The sequence below is a fragment of the Pogoniulus pusillus genome, chromosome 18 (assembly GCF_015220805.1).
Source record: "Pogoniulus pusillus isolate bPogPus1 chromosome 18, bPogPus1.pri, whole genome shotgun sequence".
In the NCBI taxonomy this organism is placed as follows: domain Eukaryota; kingdom Metazoa; phylum Chordata; class Aves; order Piciformes; family Lybiidae; genus Pogoniulus; species Pogoniulus pusillus.
Window position 1 is genome coordinate 4,966,462 of NC_087281.1, and position 22,768 is coordinate 4,989,229.

A 22,768-nucleotide genomic window follows, 5' to 3' on the forward strand; every position below is an offset into this window, starting at 1 on the left:
ATAAGAGAAGCTCATGTTTAATACTTTTAATAAAGAAACAAGTATTGTGAGCCTGCTGAAAGCTTTCAGTAGCACACACAGAACTGCTACATGAGGCAAGGTTCTTATAGAGGGACAGGCTCACAGGATGTTAGGGGTTGGAAGGGATCCAAGGAGATCATCGAATCCAACCCCCCTGCCACAGCAGGACCACACAGTCTAGCACAGGTCAGGCCTTGAAAGTCTCCAGAGAAGGAGACTCCACAGCCTCTCTGGGGAGCCTGTACCAGTGCTCTGGGACCCTTACAGTAAAGAAGTTGCCACCTTTATTGAGGTGGAACCTCCTGTGCTGCAGCTTACACCCATAACGTAACAAACCTATTTTTCCTTGACTTCACCTAATATTTGCTGCCTATCTTACAAAAAATTGGGTTTTTAAAAATAGTTCTTGTTTTACTGTCTCCAAATGTTTCTGTACTGTGACTTTTCCTGGTAATTGAGTTCAACTGCAACAAAATAGTCTAAGAAAGAAAGAAAAAAAAAATGAAGACATAAATTCCAGTTTTGTTCCTTTGACTCAGAACTAGCTTTAGAATTTGGGAAACAATTGCTAAAGAGAATAATTACCTGTTCAGTGTAGGCAACCTTTAAAGTAACCTCTGCAGCCCTGTCACCTCAACCTCAAGTTAAGACATTATTCAGTGCTACCATTAAGACTCAGAGCCCTGTATGAGGTCTTGAAATGGAAGACAAGAAGTCTTTGTTTTAGCACATGGCATACATAGGAAAGTTACGTGGAGATCCTGAAGGAATGGAGCTCCTTATTGTACAGTCCCATTTAATTTCACTTGATAAGCACATGAGTAATTGTTTCATTTCAGAGGAATCAGTGGAATGAGCACTCATTTTTTAAGCTTATTGTGAATGCTGTAATGTGCAGCTTGTAAATGAATGATGTGTTTTGTTTGCTGAGTTCAGTAGGTGGCAGTTTACTAACCTACAGGAGTTTTGAATGCTTGCTGTAATTGTTATGCATTTCAGCATGTTCACTTACTGAGTTTTCTGTCCCAGTCTCACAGGTACATCATACAAGCAGTGGTGTTGTACGATAGTTGGCCACTTACTAAGACTGAGTCCCTGTTTGTTCAAGAACTGAAAGAAATGGAGAAAAATGAAAACAGAGGTAGGTCTGTATTAAGTCAACAACTTTGTGGGTGCCATGGACAGAGGCATTGAGTGCAGCCTCAGCAAGTTTGCTGACTGCACCAAGCTGTGTGGTGCAGCAGACCAGCTGGAGGGCAGGGATCCATCCAGAGGGACCTGGACAGGCTGGAGAGGTGGGCACAAGCCAAGCTCAGGAGGTTCAACAAGACCAAGTGCAAGGTCTTGCATCTGGGTGGAGGCAATGCCAAGCAGAAATCCAGGCTGGACAGTGAGTGGCAGGAGAGCAGCCCTGAGGAGAGGGACTTCGGGGTGCTGCTGGACGAGAAGCTCAACAGGAGCCAGCAGTGTGCACTTGCAGGCAAGGCTCTGGTTATCTTTCTGGGCTGCATCAGGAGAATTGTGGCCAGCAGGGCCAGGGAGGTGATTCTCCCCCTCTGCTCTGCTCTGCTGGGACCCCATCCAGTTCTGGAGCCCCTATGACAAGAGGGTTGTGGAGATACTGGAGCATGTCCTGAGAAGGTTCACGAGGATGCTCAGAAGGCTGCAGCAGCTCTGCTGTGAGCACAGACTGAAAGAGTTGGGGCTGTGGAGTCTGGAGAAGAGGAGGCTCCCAGGTGACCTTCTTGTGGCCTTCCAGGATCTGAAGGGGCCTACAAAAAAGCTGAGGAAGGGCTTTTTAGGCTGTCAGGGAGTGACAGGACTGGGGGGAATGGAGCAAAGCTGGAGATGGATAGGTTCAGCCTGGATGTGAGGAGGAAGTTTGTTGAGCAGGAGAGTGGTGAGAGGCTGGAATGGGTTTGTGCAGGGAGATGGTTGAGGCCCCATGCCTGAAGGTGTTTAAGGCCAGGCTAGATGAGGCTGTGGGCAGCCTGCTCTATGGTAGAGTGTCCCTGCCCATGGCAGGGGGGTGTTGGAACTGGATGATCCTTCCAACCCTGCTTCTATGGTTCTAAATGCATCTTATTACAGATTTACATCACTACAAGCTGAGACCATATGACATTTTTTCTCCTAGTTGCTGCCTGAGTGGAAAAAAAAAGCCAACAAAACACAATAAACTCCAGACAAACAAACAAACCAACCCACCCCCCCATATTAAAAGCAGATAGACTACTACTCAGTAGTCTAGAAAATAAATACATGGCCACATTTTCTTCTCCTTTTACGTCTCGCGATGTCGTAGAATGTGAGGTGAAAATTTATCATGCTGGATCCAACAGCATAAGAAAGGTGAGACTGCTGCCAATCCATGGGTGAACTGGATGATCTGGGAGGTGTATGTCCCCAGGTCCAGCCATTAGCAAGGCTGAAAATGTGACAGCCAGCACAAGCTTGCAGAAGACACACACATAACATACAGTGTAGACATTGCCAGCCATACAGATCATAGTAAGACACTCAGAGCACTCACATGAAAACACAGGCAGTGGAGGGTAAGTTAGGCATAATGTGACTTAGGCTTTTGCAGAATGGTTGAGGTACTGGAATGTGTCTGTTGAGATACTGGAAGGTGTCAAGAGAAGGGGGACGAAGCTGGTGAAAGGCCTGGAAAACAGCCCTGTGAGGAGAGGCTGAGCTAGCCTGGAGGAGAGGAGGCTCAGGGGGGACCTCATTGCTGTCTACAATTACCTGAAGGGAGGCTGTAGCCAGGTGGGGTTGGGCTCTTCTGCCAGGCAAGCAGCAACAGAACAAGGGGACACAGTCTCAAGTTGTGCCAGGGGAGGTCTAGGCTGGATGTGAGGAGGAAGTTGTTGGCAGAGAGAGTGATTGGCATTGGAATGGGCTGCCCAGGGAGGTGGTGGAGTCACTGTCCCTGGAGGTGGTCAAAAGCATACTGGATGAGGCACTTAGTGCCATGGTCTGGTTGTTTGGCTAGGGCTGGGTGCTAGGTTGGACTGGATGATCATAGAATCACAGCATCAACCTGGTTGGAAGAGACCTCCAAGATAATCCAGTCCAATTCTTCCAACCTAGTTGATTCTGTGATTCCATGGTCTAGTTGACTGGCTAGGGCTGGGTGCTAGGTTGGACTGGATGATGTTGGAGGTCTCTTCCAACCTGGTTGATTCTATGATTCTATGATAACTGGATGTTACTGTTTACATTAAGATGCCAACAACAGAGTTTAGAACCATGTCTCGTAGTGTTTAAACACCAACACTGAATATATTAACAGCTTGGCATTTATTTTATGTACCTCTGTTAATCACAATATTTATCTGGAGTGCTTGCTGTGGGGAAATATTTTGGAGAAAACCCCAAACGTTTAATCTTTGAATCTTGTTCTGCCTTAGAGCAGTTTGAAAGCTGTGCTTTGCCATTTGAAGTTGCCACCAGCAGCTGTCAAACACGCAAGTCATGTAATAGCAGTGTTGCTGTGGAACCAGGTGGAAAATTCCTGCAACACATTTTCACCGTTTCAAATAGCAGTTTTTCACACAGGACAACAGTGCCATCTGCTGATAGGTTTGGATCAGAGCGAATTTATCCTGGCAGAGGAGTATTTCAGCTTTGCATTAGCATTTTGGGGAGGTTTTTAACAAATCTCCCTTTAAATGAATAACTATGCTATTATACCATAAATATTCATCAATACAACCAGTAACCACTGGCAACCAGCTAGAGCTCTTAAAACTGGGTAAGAACTAGTGAAATCACTTATAGAATCAACCAGGTTGGAAGAGACCTCCAAGATCATCCAGTCCAACCTAGCACCCAGCCCTATCTGATCAACCAGACCATGGCACTAAGTGCCTCAGCCAGGCTTTACTTAAACACCTCCAGGGATGGTGACTCCACCACCTCCCTGGGCAGCCCATTCCAATGCCAATCACTCTCTCTGCCAACAACTTCCTCCTAACATCCAGCCTATACTTCCCCCAGCACAACTTGAGACTGTGTCCCCTTGTTCCGTTGCTGGCTGGCTGGCAGAAGAGAGCAACCCCCACCTGGCTACAGCCTCCCTTCAGGTAGCTGTAGACAGCAATCAGGTCAGACCTGAGCCTCCTCTTCTCCAGGCTAAACAACCCAGCTCCCTCAGCCTCTCCTCATAGGGTTTATGTTCCAGGCATTTCTCCAGCTTGGTTGTCCTTTTCTGGACATGTTCCAGTACCTCAACATCTCTCTTGAATTGAGGGACCCAGAACTGGATACAGTACTCAAGGTGTGGCCTGATCAGTGTTCAGTACAGGGGAAGAATAACCTCCCTTGTCCTACTGGACTTCATACAAGATAACTTGTTTACAGAAATCCCTTGACAGCATCTCTTTAAGAAGTTCCCTGAAAGCATCATTTATGTTACTTAGATACAGGTCTACACCTAAAGGGGGCCTACAAAAAAACTGGGGAGGAACTTTTTAGGCTCTCAGGGAGTGATAGGACTGGGGGGAATGGAGCAGAGCTGGAGATGGGTAGGTTCAGCCTGGATGTGAGGAAGTTGTTGAGCATGAGAGTGGTGAGAGCCTGGACTGGGTTGCCCAGGGAGGTGGTTGAGGCCCCATGGCTGGAGGTGTTTAAGGCCAGGCTGGCTGAGGCTGTGTGCAGCCTGCTCTAGGATAGGGTGTCCCTGCTTATGGTAGGGGAGGTGGAACTGGCTGATCCTTGTGTTCCCTTCCAACCCTGACTGATTCTATGATTCTATTATAAATATTTAAACCATAGAATCATATGATTTTATTATAAATATTTATTTAAACCCATTTTGGTGAAAACAATTTCTCTGGCACACAGATTCTGTGACAGTTTTGCATTGTGTATTTGTTGATTTTTGTTCTTTCTTTCTAATCTGTAATACTGTGGTTTAGCAGTACTTATGAAAAGAACTATGTTAGCAAAACTTGTTTCATGTCTAATCTCTGGTCATATTTATTATATATGAAATAACAGATAAAGGATCAGTGCTGGGCCCAGTCCTGTTCAACATCTTTATTGATGATCTGGACCAGGGGAATGAGTCCAGCATCAGTCAGTTTGCAGATGGCACTAAGCTAGGAGCAGCAGGGTAGGAGAGCCCTATAGAGGGGACTGTGACTGGCTGGATGGGTGGGCAGAGGCCAAATGGATGAGATTGATCAAGGCCAAGTGCAGGGTCCTACACTTTGGCCACACCAACCCCAAGCAGTGCTCCAGGCTGGGGACAGAGTGGCTGGAGAGCAGTCAGGCAGAAAGGGACCTGAGGGTGCTGGTAGAGAGTAGCTGAACTGTTTTGACTATGCCAGATGTGAGGATGAAGGTCTTCACTGAGAGACTGATTGGATACTGGAGTGGGCTGCCCGGGGAGGTGGTGGAGTTGCCGTCCCTGGAGCGCTGGAGCTGTTCAAGGCAAGATTGGACGTGGCACTTGGTGCCATGGTCTAGCCTTGAGCCCCATGGTGAAGGGTTGGACATGATGATCTCTGAGGTCTCTTCCAACCCTGATGGTACTGTGATGCTGTGCTACTGTGATACTATGAGGCAACAGTGTGCCCATGATTTTCTTTATCTTCTCCCTGCTTTTCTTCTTATCACATCTCACACCAAGCATTTCCCTTTGTCCTTGGAAAGGCATAGAGAATCTACTCACATCTCCTTAAAATCAGAACGGGTGCATCCCGTAGTGCTAAACTGCAGCCGCTGCCCTTTCCAGAGTGCAGAACATCAGAACATTCAAAATCAGAGCTGTAAAACAGAAGCCTTACAAAGCTTGTGGTATCCCATGACATAGAAAGTCTTGCCCTGATACCATTTAGCTAATGACACTGGATTTCTCTTTAGTGTTTGTATAGACAGTAAATAATTTCTCTTTCAAAATGAGCGATGCACTGAGTAATGCAAATCCACCATCCTGATATATGGAGTTCATATGTTATGCAAATGGCTTTCCATGGAATGCATGCAATTTATGCAGTGCTCCTCAAACAATGTCAGCACTAGTTATTTCATTTGCACTTCCTCTGGAGTTGTCTCAGCATCCTGATTATTGTGGAGACTGCTGTAATCTTTGTTTTTTAATGTATGGTGGCACTGAGTAAATTGAAGCTTAGCACTTCAGTGCCACTGTTCATTATTTAAGTAGCATGGGGGTACATGAATAATACAGTTAATTGATAAGCACTTGTATAATGTACAGGCTCAGGGGTGATCTTATTACTGTCTACAACTACCTGAAGGGGCATTGTAGCCAGGTGGGGGGTGGCCTCTTCTCCCAGGCAACCAGCAATAGAACAAGGGGACACAGTCTCAAGTTGTGCCAGGGGAGGTCTAGGCTGGATGTTAGGAGGAAGTTGTTGTCAGAGAGAGTGATTGGCATTGGAATGGGCTGCCCAGGGAGGTGGTGGAGGCACCGTCCCTGGGGGTCTTCAAGAAAAGACTGGATGAGGCACTTGGTGCCATGGTCTAGTTGATTGGTTAGGGCTGGGTGCTAGGTTGGACTGGATGATCTTGGAGGTCTCTTCCAACCTGGTTGATTCTATGATTCTATATCATGCAATATATATATTTCTGTGGCTAGTTATGTGGTATAAATATGCTTCAGTATATTTAATATTTGCAGTTTTATATGTATAACTTTATCCATGTCATAGCAGGTCTCATTAATCATGCAGTGATTTGTCCTTAGTGGAAAAAGCTTGGAAAATCACAGAACAGATCACAGAATCAACCAGTTTGGAAGAGACCTCCAAGATCATCCAGTCCAATCTGTGACCCAGCCCTAGCCAATCAACCAGACCATGCATTAAGTTTTTTCTTGAACACCTCCAGGGATGGAGACTCCACCACCTCCATGGGCAGCCCATTCCAATGCCAATCACTCTCTTTGCCAACAACTTCCTCCTAACATCCAGCCTAGACCTCCCACAGCACAACTTGAGACTGTGTCCCCTTGTTCTGTTGCTGGCTGCCTGGGAGAAGAACCCAACCCCACCTGGCTACAGCCTCCCTTTAGGTAGTTGCTGTCTAGTGAAAGGTAACTTTTTATAATTCATAGAATCAAACAGGCTGGAAGAGATTTCCAAGCTCATGTAGCCCAACCTATCACCCAGCCCTATCCAATCAACTAGATCATGGCACTGAGTGCCATGGGAAGACATATATGCCTTGTGTAAAGCTAGCAGGGAACACATGCCACTGTACAGCAGCTATGGAAAATACATAGTGAAACTTCATTGGATGGTGAGTACTTCAGTCCAACAATCTATAAACATAATGTGGATAGCATGGAAAGTTGTAATGGTTAGGAGAAGTATTTATTATAAGCAAAAAGGTAAGGACTCGTGGGAATAGAAGTGTTGACAAGTTGTTGATGCATGTGAATAAAAATGCCTTTTATTGTTCATCTTATTTTTGTACAACTTAGAATGTGATAAAGCAGAGTTATTACTTGAAAAGGCAATAATATTTTTCTCATAAAATCAGAGAATCACCCAGGTTGGAAGAGACCTCCAACATCATCCAGTCCAACCTAGCACCCAGCCCTAGCCAACCAACCAGACCATGGCACTAAGTGCCCCATCCAGTCTCTTTTTGAACACCTCCAGGGACAACGAGTCCACCACCTCCCTGGGCAGCCCATTCCAGTGCCAATCACTCTCTGTCAAGAACTTCTTCCTAACATTTAGCCTAGGCTTCCTCTGGCACCCTGGAGGTGTTAAACAATTCATGTAGACATAGCACTGTTGGACGTGGTTAAGTAGGCATGGCAGTGTTGGGTTGACAACTGGACATAGAGGTCTTTAAGTAGGCATGGCAGTGTTGGGTTGACAACTGGACTTAGAGGTCTTTAAGTAGGCATGGCAGTGTTGGGTTGACAACTGGACATAGAGGTCTTTAAGTAGGCATGGCAGTGTTGGGTTGACAACTGGACTTAAAGGTCTTTAAGTAGGCATGGCAGTGTTGGGTTGACAACTGGACTTAGAGGTCTTTATGTAGGCATGGCAGTGTTGGGTTGACAACTGGACATAGAGGTCTTTAAGTAGGCATGGCAGTGTTGGGTTGACAACTGGACTTAGAGGTCTTTAAGTAGGCATGGCAGTGTTGGGTTGACAACTGGACATAGAGGTCTTTAAGTAGGCATGGCAGTGTTGGGTTGACAACTGGACTTAGAGGTCTTTAAGTAGGCATGGCAGTGTTGGGTTGACAACTGGACATAGAGGTCTTTAAGTAGGCATGGCAGTGTTGGGTTGACAACTGGACTTAGAGGTCTTTTTCAACCTGAATGATTTTATGATTCTATAAGTGTTAGTGTAGCACTTCAAAATGTCAACTGATTAAGCATCTTTTCTTTGTCTTTCTGCATGGTCATTTCATGCTGTTATTCCACCCTGGATATTGCATGTGGATGACAATGGGATCCTCTAATTCGTCACGTGTCGTAACTGCATCTGAACAGTGTACAGAGAAAAGCAGGAGAAGCACAGCTTTCCCCTAATGCTTAATACTTTGGAAGGACAGAAGATTGCAAGTATTCCTAAATCAACCAGAAAATCAAAAGAGAGAGCACCTGAGAAGACAGAAAAAGAGAATTCCACTAAAGAAAGGGGATCAATTTTATCGCTTGCATCCCGATCTGAATCTTGGGTGAGAACAAATACAAAGCCTGAAATTGTTGCATGTGCAAAAAAGTCTGTAAGTCACTATTACCTGCTTCTGCTGTATCCCTGGGGTTCCACTATGCCCTGCCTTGCCACACAGTGCATCTGCAGGCTGTGCCAGATTCCTGCCTTCAATTCCAGTGATGGGGTACACTGCAGGTGTAGGCATGATGGTTTGTGGGAGTTCTTCAGTTTGCACCTAAAACAGATGCAAGCTTTGAGATGAGACTGCTTGCATATGAAGAAGATGTTTACCTTTCATTTTAAGCCAAAGCTGAACTCCTGTTTCTAAATTTGGGGCTCATGACTTGTTCAGATGATACAGTGTGATGGTTTGGGTGTTACCTGCCCCCCTCCCTCCCCCAGCTTAAAAAAATCACCCAGACTAACCTGGAAATCAGAACGAAGCTTTATATTTACAGCTTAGCACCATATCCAAGCAGGTATTTACAATCTATACAGCTACAGACAGAAATAGACAAGTTAAAAAGTAATTCAGAAACACAGCAGCCCTCTCAGAAACCAGAGTCCCCAGGAGGGGCTCCCAACCACCCTGCCACCTCCTTTCCACCCCTTTACCTTATCCCAGACTTTGCCTTATGTTCAAGGTGAGTTTGGAGGATTGGCTGGGGGGAGGTTAGGAAGCAGAATGATTAGTCACACAGAAAACAGTTTACAGAGAGAGAAGTGCAGCCCAAAGCCAGAGAGCAAACTGTGTTATCTACATTTGTGTTCTTGTTTTATCCATCTCAGCAAGCCTAGGAGTGCAGCAGACATCACCATTGTTCCCTTTTCACAGCCTATCATCTAATTCTTCTCACCAAAATATCCCAGCTAGGCTCAAACTACAGTTTTCAGGAATTTATACAGGAAAATATCTTGCTCATCAGTCACTTGAATGGTCTCCTACCTTTCAGGTTCTACTTGCACTCCAGCACTCTGGAGAAAACATGTGTTAAAGTGGTTTAGGTAGTTTGGCAATTTGGTGGTTTGGATAATTGGGAAAAAAAAAATGAAATAGAGCAAGATCTATTTCTACACACAAAGAAACCCCACCCCCAAACTCCAAAAAAACAACCCAACCAAAAACCCCCAAAGAGAAACAAAAAACCCCAAACAAATCAAAGCTGAACGTATAGTTATGCTTAAGAGTTCTAGAGAAAAAGCTAGATAAAGAAAGGAAGAGAAAAGTTGGTAGGGAGATAAGACAATCACATGAAATATCATTACAAAATCCTCTTGTTCATACAGAACTGTCAGAAAAACTGGGTGTGGAGCATGCTGCATGAGCATGGGGGGAAGCACATAAATACCTCAAACAACTTCTTGATGTGGCAGAGTAATGTTCCATTCTCTTGGCAGCCAATGGCTGGCCTGCATCAGGAGCAGTGTGGCCAGCAGGACAAGGGAGGTTATTCTGCCCCTGTACTCAGCACTGGTCAGGCCACACCTTGAGTACTGTGTCCAGTTCTGGGCTCCTCAATTCAAGAGAGATGTTGAGATACTGGAATGTGTCCAGAGAAGGGCAACAAAGCTGGTGAGGGGCCTGGAACACAGCCCTGTGATGAGAGGCAGAGGGAGCTGGGGGTGTGCAGCCTGCAGAAGAGGAGGCTCAGGGCAGACCTCATTGCTGTCTACAACTCCCTGAAGGGAGGCTGTAGCCAGGTGGAGTTGGTCTCTTCTGCTAGGCAACCAGCAAAGAACAAAGGGACACAGTCTCAAGTTGTGCCAGGGGAGGTCTAGGCTGGATGTTAGGAGGAAGTTGTTGCCAGAGAGAGTGATTGGCATTGGAATGGGCTGCCCAGGGAGGTGGTGGAGTCACTGTCCCTGGAGGTGTTCAAGAAAACTGGGTGGGGCACTTAGTGCCATGGTCTGGTTGACTGGACAGGGCTGGGTGCTAGGTTGGACTGGATGATCCTGAAGGTCTCTTCCAACCTGGGTAATTCTATGATTCTAATGCTTGTGTAGTGATGCTTGTCAAAGTCTATCAATGTGTAACATGTATCAGCTGGGAAAAGTACCAGGATAAGGAACATAATTTCATCCTAAGCAGTTGCAGTAGCTGTATACCAATGAATCCATGATGTTTATGGTACTTCACTTTCAGCAAGCTGCTTCAAACAAACCTTACTGGACTTTACGTGTAGTGAGTGAACAGAGAGACGCAGATGTTGTGGAGGTGAAGAAAGACACCCAGCGAGCAGATGAGATCAAAGCCATGAAGCAAGCATGGGAGTTTGCAGAGCTAGGAAGAGCTGTCAAGGTAATAATAGAGTGCAATCTTTGCAGTAATGTTTCTTCTGTGCTCCAAGAGGTACTATATGATGGTAGAGCAGTTGCCACAATAGATACTTGACTTGATTCTTGTCCTCTTCACTGTTCTGTGGAAGACAAGAAATTTTACACAGCTTGATGAATCAAAAGTGATTATGTGATGACTTGGTCTAGTGGAAAGGGGTCTCTGACCACAGCAAGAGGGGTTGGTGTGATGGTTTGGGTGTTCCTCACCCCCCCACACTTTGGAAATCTGCCAGACTAGACTCAGCCAGCTCTGGAAATTGAATGAAGCTTATATTTACAGCTAGCACAATATACAAGCAGATATTTACAGTGTATACAGTTATAGACAGAAATAGACAAGGTAAAAGGTAATACAGAAACACAACAGCCCTCCCAGAAACCTGAGTCCCCAGGAGGGGCTCCCAACGGCCCCTTCAGCTTCTCCCACCCCTCTCAACCTTACCCCAAGTCCCAAGGAAGAATGGAGGTTTGGCCAGGGGATTAGGAAGCAAAGTGGATTAATCAGAGAAACAAAGGGTGAGGTTAGAGAGAGAGATGCAGCTTGGAGCTCCCCACCAGGAGTAGTTGTGCCTTATCTATATCTTGATTCTTGTTCTTACACATCTCAGCAAGCCTGTGATGGAAGGAGACATCACCATTGTTTTCCTTTCACAGCCTGTAATCTAATCCTTCTCACCAAAACATTCTGGCTTCCAAGTAGCACAGTTGGAAATAGATGCTTTTTAAGGGCCTTTCCAACTCAAACCATGCTATGATTCTATATGCATGAAGTTTGGGCAGGAATCCATAGAATCTACTCGAGACCACAGATCTCCAAGGCTTTCGATTCCACTTCACAAAACAGAGGAGTGTTTTGCCTTGGAATGGCCACTACCTCTGCATAATTGTAAAGCTGCTACTTGTGACAAGTCAGATCTTCAGCTTGAACAGGTTCTAGTGAAAAATATGCTGTTATACCAAAAAGTGTCCAGTTCTGGGCCCCTCAATTCAAGAGAGATGTTGAGGTGCTGGAAGGTGTCCAGAGAAGGGCAACAAAGCTGGTGAGGGGCCTGGAGCACAGCCCTGTGAGGAGAGGCTGAGGGAGCTGGGGGTGTGCAGCCTGCAGAAGAGGACGCTCAGGGCTGACCTCATTGCTGTCTACAACTCCCTGAAGGGAGGCTGTAGCCAGCTGGGGGTTGGCCTCTTGTCCCAGGCAACCAGCAACGGAACAAGGGGACACAGTCTCAAGTTGTGCCAGGGAAAGTACAGGCTGGATGTTAGGAGGAAGTTCTTCACAGAGAGTGATTGGCATTGGAATGGGCTGCCCAGGGAGGTGGTGGAGGCACCGTCCCTGGAGGTGTTCAAGAAAAGACTGGATGAGGCACTTAGTGCCATGGTCTGGTTGACTGGATGGGGCTGGGTGCTAGGTTGGACTGGATGGCCTTGGAGGTCTCTTCCAACCTGGCTGATTCTATGAAGAACTGGCACCTGAATGTATAATCACTGAAACTGGCCTCTGCAGCCAGGATTCCCAAATTCATTCTGCATTGCAGGTTGCCCATAGAATCATAGAATCAACCAGGCTGGAAGAGACCTCCAAGATAATCCTGTCCAACCTAGCACCCAGCCCTGTACACACTGCTCTGTATGAATTCACTGTTTTGAAGAAGCAATACTAATTCAGATGTCAGCTGCACCAGGGCTCTTTTAACATAACATGTGCTTAAGATGGGAAGCTAATGCAAGGTATTTTTAGCAAAGCAAAAAGTTACACTGCTGAGTCAGATTTGCAAGTATCATTACTGGAAAAAGGAACATTGCCTCAAAAATGCAGCCTTTAAACTGACCTGGCAGTCCCCTCTCACCACCACCACTGACTACTGTGAGGGACAGCCAGCCAGAATTCCCAGCTCAGAAGCATTTTGCCTACTTTGTAAATTTTTTTACAGAATTAAGCTCATACATGGGTCTTCCATGTGCACTGTCAGATTTTCAGTGCAACAACCCCAAGCAGCACTACAAGCTGGAAACAGAGTGTCTGGAGAGCAGCCAGGCAGAAAGGAACCTGGGGGTACTGATAGAGAGTAGCTGAACATGAGCCAGCAGTGTGCCCAGGTGGTCAGGAGAGCCAATGGCATCCTGGCCTGGATCAGGAACAGTGTGGCCAGTAGGATAAGGGAGGTTATTCTGCCCCTGTACTTGACACTGGTCAGGCCACACCTTGAGTGCTGTGTCCAGTTCTGGGCTCCTCAATTCAAGATAGATCTTGAGGTGCTGGAAGGTGTCCAGAAGAGGGCCACAAAGCTGGTGAGGGGCCTGGAGCACAGCCCTGTGAGGAGAGGCTGAGGGAGCTGGGAGTGTGCAGCCTGCAGAAGAGGAGGCTCAGGGCAGACCTCATTGCTGTCTACAACTACCTGAAGGGAGGCTGTAGCCAGGTGGGCGTTGGCCTCTTCTGCCAGGCAAGCAGCAACAGAAGAAGGGGACACAGTCTCAAGCTGTGCCAGGGGAGGTCTAGGCTGGATGTTAGGAGGAAGTTGTTGGCAGAAAGAATGATTGGCATTGGAATGGGCTGCCCAGGGAGGTGGTGGAGTCACCATCCCTGAAAGTGTTGAAGCAAAGCCTGGCTGAGGCACTTAGTGCCATGGTCTGGTTGACTGGACAGGGCTGGGTGCTAGGTTGGACTGGATGAGCTTGGAGGTCTCTTCCAACCTGGCTGATTCTATGAACATGTTAAATAAACAAATAAAGGTTCCAAACGATAACTTTAAAAATGGGATGTTTAATGTTGACAGGTTATTACTTCAGGAAACAAAAATACATCTTGGAGGGATAGCTTGAATAAGACTCTGACATGAACTGGAGTCCTCTTGCTTTTATCTCTTTTTTATTCTTACTGGGAACAAAAAAATGATTGTGTAGAAGTGAGGCTTTCGTAGATCAGAGCAATGAAATACACTCACCAGTAAGATGAAGTAGGATCATACCTCACATGCATTGGATTTAAAGATTTATTGTCTTATTGACCACTGATGGATTCCTGCTTTTGGGATTTAAAGCACAGAGTGGAATTTTTCTTGTCTGGATTTCAACTTTGGTCTCCAGGCTTTTCAGGAACGCATGAGGTTTATTAATAGCTGTCTTGGGAGAGACTCGGAGAAGCCCGGAGCTGAGACTGAGACTGCTGCTTTAACACCTAGTTCAGAAGAAAGAGGTAAGGGTATAACTTTCTGTCAAGCATGTCTTCATGTTCATTGTGTTCAGCTCCTGAAGTGCTGGTAGCAAAGAGACAGAAAGCCATGACAAAGGTGTGCAAATGGCACGTTGAGTTCCTATCTTCTTTATCTCCTCTTTGTTTTACCTGTTGCATTGATCTATTGTTAGACACAGATACAGCCTCATGGCACTTGAAGCCTGCCAACTTAACCTTAAGCAAACTTCAGACAGCAAATCTGTACAAGTATTCTAGCTCTAAATTAACCTGAATTTTTTTGAAGTTCAGTGGAAAATACCTGTTCCCTCAATTCCAAATTGGGTACCAGAGACCATTAGTCAGGAAGTACTGAAACAACATTCAGAGATGAAGCAGGTCTAAGTAAGGCACTAATTCCTTTAGTGTGCATCTTGTTTGATAATGTGCATGGATGGTGTCAAAAAGTGCATACTCAGTAACATCAACTTCCTGGCAGCTTCCAGCCAGGAAGAAAGGGACCTGGAGGTGCTGGTAGGTAGGAGCTGAACATGAGCCAGCAGCATGCCCAGGGGGGCAAGAGAGCCAATGGCATCCTGGCTTGGATCAGGAACAGTGTGGCCAGCAGGACAAAAGAGGTTATTCTGCCCCTGGACTCAGCACTGCTCAGGCCACACCTTGAGTGCTGTGTCCAGTTCTGGGCTCCTCTATTCAAGAGAGATGTTGAGGTGCTGGAACGTGTCCAGAGAAGGGCAACAAAGCTGGTGAGGGGCCTGGAGCACAGCCCTGTGAGGAGAGGCTGAGGGAGCTGGGGGTGTGCAGCCTGCAGAAGAGGAGGCTCAGGGGTGACCTTATTACTGTCTACAACTACCTGAAGGGACATTGTAGCCAGGTGGGGGGTGGCCTCTTCTCCCAGGTCACCAGCAACAGAACAAGGGGACACAGTCTCAAGTTGTGCCAGGGGAGGTCTAGGCTGGATGTTAGGAGGAAGTTGTTGGCAGAGAGAGTGATTGGCATTGGAATGGGCTGCCCAGGGAGGTGGTGGAGTCACTGTCCCTGGAGGTGTTCAAGCAAAGCCTGGCTGAGGCACTTAGTGCCATGGTCTGGTTGATTGGCTAGGGCTGGGTGCTAGGTTGGACTGAATGATCTTGGAGGTCTCTTCCAACCTGGTTGGTTCTATGATTCTTTTCTATTTTTGAAAGGAGGGTGACAAGAGAGTTATTATAGAAGCAAACTTCTGCAGCCATTATTAAATCCTACCCAATTTCTCAGGCATTATCAGCCTGTCCAGGTGAAGTGTAAGAAGGAAGTGTTGGAATAATCACAGTGCAGCTCATCACAGTGGTGTGCTTAATATCAGATATGTCATTCCACTGTGAGAATGTATAGCATGAATGTAGCTAAAATACAGATATTCATTTCACTCTAGCATATGTGGGGTTTTTTTTGGGCATCTTTGATTCTGTCAGGAGTGTTGGAAATAAAATGGCACAAATATTGTGTTCTCTGCGACAACCCATGTTATCATTTAGTAATTACAGAATCACACAGAATAAGTCTGCTTAGAACAGACATTGAAGATCATCCAGCTCAACCTTCAACCCTACATAACTGAATGGGTAGAGGCAGGGAGAGCTGTGGATGTAGTCTGCCTTGACCTTAGCAAGGCCTTTGACACTGCCTCCCAGGATATTCTAGTGAGCAAGCTCAGGAAGTGTGGGATGGAAGAGCAGGCAGGGAGCTGGACTAGGAACTGGTTACAAGTCAGAGTTCAAAGAGTGGTGATCAATGGTGCCAGGTCCATCTGGAGAGCTCTAACCAGTGGAGTCCCCCAGGGATCAGTGCTGGGTCCAGTCCTGTTCAACATCTTCATCAATGACATTGATGAAAGCACAGACAGAGTCTGCTCAGCCAGTTTGCTGATCACACCAAACTGGGAGGCTTGGCTGAGACAGCTGCAGGCTGTGCTGCCACCCAGTGAGATCTGGACAGACTGAGAGCTGGACTGAGAGCTCCCCCTCTGCTCTACCCCAGTGAGACCTCATTTTGAATACTGACTTCAGTTTGGGGCTGCTTAGTCTGGAGAAGACTGAGAGGGGATTTAGTAAATGTTTATAGACATCTGAGGGCCACTCAGGGGTTGGGGAGGAACACAGGCTCTGCTCACTGCTCCCTGGGATAGGACAAGGAGCAATGGGTGAAAGCTGCAGCACAGGAGGTTCCACCTCAACACAAGGGGGAACTTCTTTACTCTAAGGGTCACAGAGCACTGGAACAGGCTCCCCAGGGAGTTTGTGGAGTCTGCTTCTCTGGAGACTTTCAAGGCCTGTCTGGGTGTGCTCCTCTGTGATCTGTGCTGGATTGTGTGGTCCTGCTCTGGTTGGGGCATTGGACTTGGTCTCTTTGGATCTCATCCAGCCCCTAACACCCTGTAAGCCTGTGACCTGGTACAGAAAGGTCAACACTAAACTGAGTCCCTAAGCATCACATGCTACTTGAACTCCTCTGGGGACTGCTAAGCCAAAAGAAGAATAATCTATATAAGAATGTAGATGGAGCCTCCTGGCATAACCAAATCATCAGTTTAACCTGTTCTGTTGTATATAAGAATGTAGATGGAGCCTCCTGGCATAACCAGATCATCAGTTTAACCTGTTGTGTTGTGTATAAGAATGTAGATGGAGCCTCCTGGCATAACCAAATCATCAGTTTAACCTGTTCTGTTGTATATAAGAATGTAGATGGAGCCTCCTGGCATAACCAAATCATCTGTTTAACCTGTTGTGTTGTGTATAAGAATGTAGATGGAGCCTCCTGGCATAACCAGATCATCAGTTTAACCTGTTCTGTTGTATATAAGAATGTAGATGGAGCCTCCTGGCATAACCAGATCATCAGTTTAACCTGTTCTGTTGTATATAAGAATGTAGATGGAGCCTCCTGGCATAACCAAATCATCTGTTTAACCTGCTGTGTTGTATATAAGAATGTAGATGGAGCCTCCTGGCATAACCAAATCATCAGTTTAACCTGTTGTGTTGTATATAAGAATGTAGATGGAGCCTCCTGGCATAACCAGATCATCAGTTTAACCTGTTGTGTTGTATATAAGAATGTAGATGAAGCCTCCTGGCATAACCAGATCATCAGTTTAACCTGTTGTGTTGTATATAAGAATGTAGATGGAGCCTCCTGGCATAACCAGATCATCAGTTTAACCTGTTGTGTTGTATATTCTCTTACCACAGGAAAGAAAACATCACAAGCAGCTATTGCCTCAAGCTTACGAACTCACCCAAAAAAATGGGAGCCTATTGACCTTAGTCCTTACTTGAGGTAAATTCCAGCAAGAACTATTGAGTCCCAGATGAACAGAAACATGAAAGTCTGCTGGAAGATTTCCACATAGAGAAATCAGGGAATGAAATACATCTCATGCACTTGTCTCCTATGTATGATTTGGGGCAGTAGAATAGATGTGAATTTAGACTTTATCCTTTACTTCATTGAAGTAAGCTACAAATTCAAATCATCTGCTTTAAAAATGCAGTTCAGTCGATACCAATAGCTGAAATAATGACATTAATTGCATTCTTTATTCCAAAGAACTTTGCTCTCTCTTACATGTGTCGATGTGAACCTGTCTAATATACATGCACCTGTATGTTTGCTGTGCTGCATCCTGAACCCAATTCATGTGCAAGTCCATTTGGTGGTAATTTGGCATTTATGCAGCTCAGTGATTTTCACAGTACCTTCAATCCTGCTGAAAAACATCTTCCAAGTTGCATTTTAAATTGAAAAGGAAACTGACATTAGATTGAAGTGATTAACATTGAAGTGATCAACTTCAATTGATTTGAAATTGAATAAAATTGATAAATGAATTAAATTGAAATTGATAAAAAATAAAAGGAAAGGAAAAAAAATCTTTGTATTTTTTTCAGCAAAACCATGCCTCAGGCTGTGCTGAGGACTGAGTCTGTCATTCAACAGCAAGAGAGACGCAAGGCTGAAAAGATCAACCACTTCAGGGAGCTTCGAGAACTGGCTTTGGAGCAGAGGGAAAAAGAACAGAATGCCAGAAGTGTATTGAAGCAAAATGTACTCGAAATGTATGAGAATCTGCAGGTAGGTGTACAAGATAACTTTCTAGCAATGGTTCCTGTGATAGCACACAATTATGGAATCGACCAGGCTGGAAGAGACCTCCAACATCATCCAGTCCAACCTAGCACCCAGCCCTGGCCAGTCAACCAGACCATGGCACTAAGTGCCTCAGCCAGGCTTTGCTTCAGCACCTCCAGGGACAGCGACTCCACCACCTCCCTGGGCAGCCCATTCCAATGCCAGTCACTCTCTGACAGTGTCAAAGATCCATAACCACTGGCAACCAGCTAGAGCTCTTAAAACTGGATAAGAAGTAGTGAAATCACTTCATACAAGCTAACTTGTTTACAGAAATCCTTTGACAGCATCTCTTTAACAAGTTCCCTGACAGCATCATTTATATTACTTAGCTACAGGTCTACACCTAAAGGGGGCCTACAGAAAGAGCTGTGGAAGGACTTTTTAGGCTGTCAGGGAGTGACAGGACTAGGGGGAATAGAGCAGAGCTGGAGATAGGGAGATTCAAGCTGGAGGTGAGGAGGAAGTTGTTCAGCATGAGAGTGGTGAGAGCCTGGAATGGGTTGCCCAGGGAGGTGGTTGAGGCCCCATGGCTGGAGATGTTTAAGGCCAGGTTGGGTGGGGCTCTGGCCAGCCTGATCTAGGTTAAGGTCTCCCGGCCCACAGCAGGAGGGTTGGAACTGGATTATCCTTGTGGTCCTCTCCAGCCTCGACTGATTATGTGATTCCTCTCTTTCCCTGTTCTGCTTTCACACAATTATGCCAGCAGTTTAAAAAGGTTTTTCACAAACTTTCTTTTCTTCAGGGTGAGAAGTCTGTGTTAACTCTGACAAATCCTTGCAGATACAGATGCTCTCCCTGTACATTGAGTCACACAGTGGTACGTGAGAGGAAGGTTGCTTGTGCTGAAATCAAGATTCATGTATTTCAGGGGATTGCTGTTTGGTTTTGGCTAGGCATCCCTAGATGAACAACGAGGCCGAATTCTCAGCGTTCGGGAAGCATACAGAAGTAAGCTGCTTGAGGCTGAGCGCAGAAAGCAAGAAGAGCTGGCAGCTCAGGAAGCAGCTCTGCAAGCAGAGCAAGAGAGGAAGAGCCCAGATGCACAGAAAAAAAAGGATGGAAAAGGCTTACTGAAAAAAAGTAGTTGCTAGCACTACTGACTTATGTTCAACAGATGGAGAAAGGAAGTTTCCATGCAAAGGTGAGAAAATGTTTTGTTACTTTCCAGTCTTTGTGTCAACTGTAGCACATTTTATCTCTTCACCTGATGCTAGTAAAAACACTGATCTAACAGTCCTCTTCCTAAGAAAGTGTTTGGCATTTTGCTTCTCACTACTGTTAAAGTTTGAATGCTTTGCCAGAATAAAATTTTCCAGCAAAAAATCACATTCTGTTCAGATTCTTCTCCCCAAGCCAGGGTGTCTTTCCTTCTGTCTTACCAATCAAAACGAACCAGTCAGGAATGACCTACAGTTCACAGAATATTAGGGATTAGAAGGGAGCCAAGGAGATCATTGAGCCCAGCCCCCCTGCCAGAGCAGGACCACACAATCTATCTCAGGTCACACAGGAACAGATCCAGACAGGCCTTGAAAGTCTTCAGAGAAGGAGACTCCACAGCCTCTCTGGGGAGCCTCTGCCAGTGCTCTCTGACCCTTACAGTAAAGAAGTTCTCCCTTGTGTTGTTGTGGAACCTCCTGTCCGTTGCTCCTTGTCCTATCCCAGGGAGCAAGTGAGCAGAGCCTGTCCCTCCCACTCCTGACCAGCCCTCAGATGTTTATAAACATTGATTAAATCCCTTCTTAGTCTTCTCTTCTCCAGACTAAGCAGCCTCAGGTCCCTCAGACTTTCCTCCTAAGCCATGCCCTCCAGTCCCCTGATCATCCTTGCAGCCCTCCACTGGACCCTCTCTAGCAGATCCCTGTTGAGATAAAGAAGCTTTTCTGGAAATGAGATCATACAATACACAATTACCTAACCCGTTTGCTGAAAAGCACAGCAAAATGCAGAAGCAGCAGCAGAAGGCAACAACCTCCCCCAAATCTTGACCCACAGCCTGCCCAGCAAAGCTCAACAGCCCAAAACCCAGAAACTGGAAGCAGCAATGAGAACAGGAAGCCTCTCATGTTATAAGCTGAAGTTCGGTGGTGCTTTGCTCTAGCCAGCACGTTTTGAAGCTGGCATAACGGCAGCATGGTATTGGATAGCAACAGCAGATTCAACTCAATACATGACAAAGTGATCTTCTTTGCATTTGAAACGCTGGTGCTGAGTAGCCTTTGCAATTCAAACTGTCCTTTCTGCTGCATCTTAATGGCATGCCAGATGTTTCACTTCTGCTGGTTTTGCTCACCTCTGTTCTATCAGTAGCTCATTGCTTGACTTGAACTTGCCTCGCTTCTCTATCAGTTCTGTGTTGTCTGTTCTTTGTACATCATCACACCTACATGCGTGCTGTGATGCCTCTGCCTCCATTTGGCCTCCTTCTTCCCATAGAGCATAAATTAAACTATCTGGCTGGAGTTTTCACATATGAAAAGCAGACATTGAAAACAGAGTCCTAAAACTGCAAGGATGACTTTCATTTCAAAGAGCAGGAGCTAAGTTTTGCTTTGACCCACACAGGGTGCAGATAAAAAGCCTGTCAGTCTTGTGCTATAATTGTTCTGACTTTGTCCTCTCTATTTTGGAATATGGACCACACTGCTTCGTACTATTCCATCTTGTTTCCATGGCAATAGCACGTGTTGGTTGTCTTCTTATGTGAATCTCTAATGAGCTTCTGTAGAGAAAGATCAAGCTGAAGTTCTGTTCTTGATGTCACTGCAAATGCTGTAATGACATTCTGCTGTAAAAAAATCAATCCAGTTCCAAAAGCTAGCATAATCAGCATCTAAATGTCAAAAATTCAGCCTATAACCTGCCTGATCAGAACCAGTCCCCACATGTAATATGCTATAAACTGGCTTCAACTCAGGCACAGTGTGCTCAGGTCTACATTATCAGATCGAGCTCTGATGTTATACACAGTTCTACATTTCTTAATTCCCTTATTTTAAAGAGTAATGTGGCAACATCAAAATCTGTTCTGTAGTTTGTGGATGTCTCCACTTATCAGTTCAACAATAAGGGTCTGTGGTAAGGGGGTGAATTACTGTCCTGCTGTTTAACCACATCTACTTTGGGTTGTCATAGAATCAGCCAGGTTGGAAGAGACTTCAAAGATCATTCAGTCCAACCTAGCACCCAGCCCTAGCCAGTCAACCAGACCATGGCACTAAGTGCCTCATCCAGGCTTTGCTTCAACACCTCCAGGGATGATGACTCCACCACCTCCCTGGGCAGCCCATTCCAATGCCAATCACTCTCTCTGACAACAACTTCCTCCTAACATCCAGCCTACACCTCCCCTGGCACATCTGGAGACTGTGTCCCCTTCTTCTGTTGCTGCTTGCCTGGCAGAAGAGACCAACCCCACCTGGCTACAGCCTCTCTTCAGGGAGTTGTAGACAGCAATGAGGTCTGCCCTGAGCCTCCTCTTCTGCAGGCTGCACACCCCCAGCTCCCTCAGCCTCTCCTCACAGGGCTGTGCTCCAGGCCCCTCACCAGCTTTGTCACCCTTCTCTGGACACGTTCCAGCACCTCAACATCTCTCTTGAATTGAGGAGCCCAGAACTGGACACAGCACTCAAGGTGTGGCCTGACCAGTGTCAAGTACAGGGGCAGAATAACCTCCCTTGTCCTGCTGGCCACACTGCTCCTAATCCAGGCCAGGATGCCATTGGCTCTCCTGCCCACCTGGGCACACTGCTGGCTCATGTTCAGCTACTATCTACCAGCACCCCTAGGTGTCTTTCTTGCTGGCTGCACTCCAGCCAGGAATGGATGCAAGAGGGTATTTTTTTCAAGATGAATACAGTTTATTAATTTTGATATTCAGAACTCTCACTACTGACCACAGCTTTTTTAAATAGTAATGGGTTCTAGGCAGTGGTCATGAAAATGTTACATAGATGATAACAGAGCCTAGAGCACTGAAGAACTAACTAGCAATAATGTAACAAACATGAAACCATTAGAACTGGAAAGAGGATCTTGCAGTTGTTTGTGCTGCTTGCCCACTAGGGGGAGCCAGTAAGTTCCTCTCTGCTTGAGGCAGCAAGCACTTGGCATTAGATGTAGAGAGTTTTACAGCGGTCTGCTCAAGAGGCTTTTGAGCATTTACTCACAAAAGTTAACTCTCTGGCCTCCCAGGGCTAACTACAGTTTTCAGACAGCACCCAAACACCTGCAGGGAGTTCTGTTGGTGCCTTCCTGGCCATTCAGGCTCTAGCGAGGGTGCTGGAAGAGAGCCAGACGCTCTCTGGTTCCTGGTTCCTCTTGTACGATCTGTGTTGTTTCCAGGACTCCCAGGCTTGCAGATGTGCAGTCTTGGCACGATGCCACATTGGCTAAGCAA

At 46.1% G+C, this 22,768-nt stretch overlaps 1 protein-coding gene across 1 annotated transcript in view; it reads left to right on the forward strand.

Moving 5' to 3' along the window:
• ADGB (androglobin) overlaps window positions 1–19,692 on the forward strand; it is a 110,880-nt gene extending 91,188 nt beyond the window's left edge. The window contains exons 29-35 of the mRNA XM_064158188.1: window positions 1,051–1,162; window positions 8,510–8,697; window positions 10,819–10,974; window positions 14,094–14,202; window positions 17,427–17,514; window positions 18,126–18,309; window positions 19,263–19,692. Of these exons, the coding sequence (XP_064014258.1) occupies window positions 1,051–1,162; window positions 8,510–8,697; window positions 10,819–10,974; window positions 14,094–14,202; window positions 17,427–17,514; window positions 18,126–18,309; window positions 19,263–19,460 (1,035 nt within the window). The 3' untranslated portion in view covers window positions 19,461–19,692. The remainder of the gene's footprint in view (window positions 1–1,050; window positions 1,163–8,509; window positions 8,698–10,818; window positions 10,975–14,093; window positions 14,203–17,426; window positions 17,515–18,125; window positions 18,310–19,262) is intronic.
• Window positions 19,693–22,768: the final 3,076 nt, after the last annotated feature.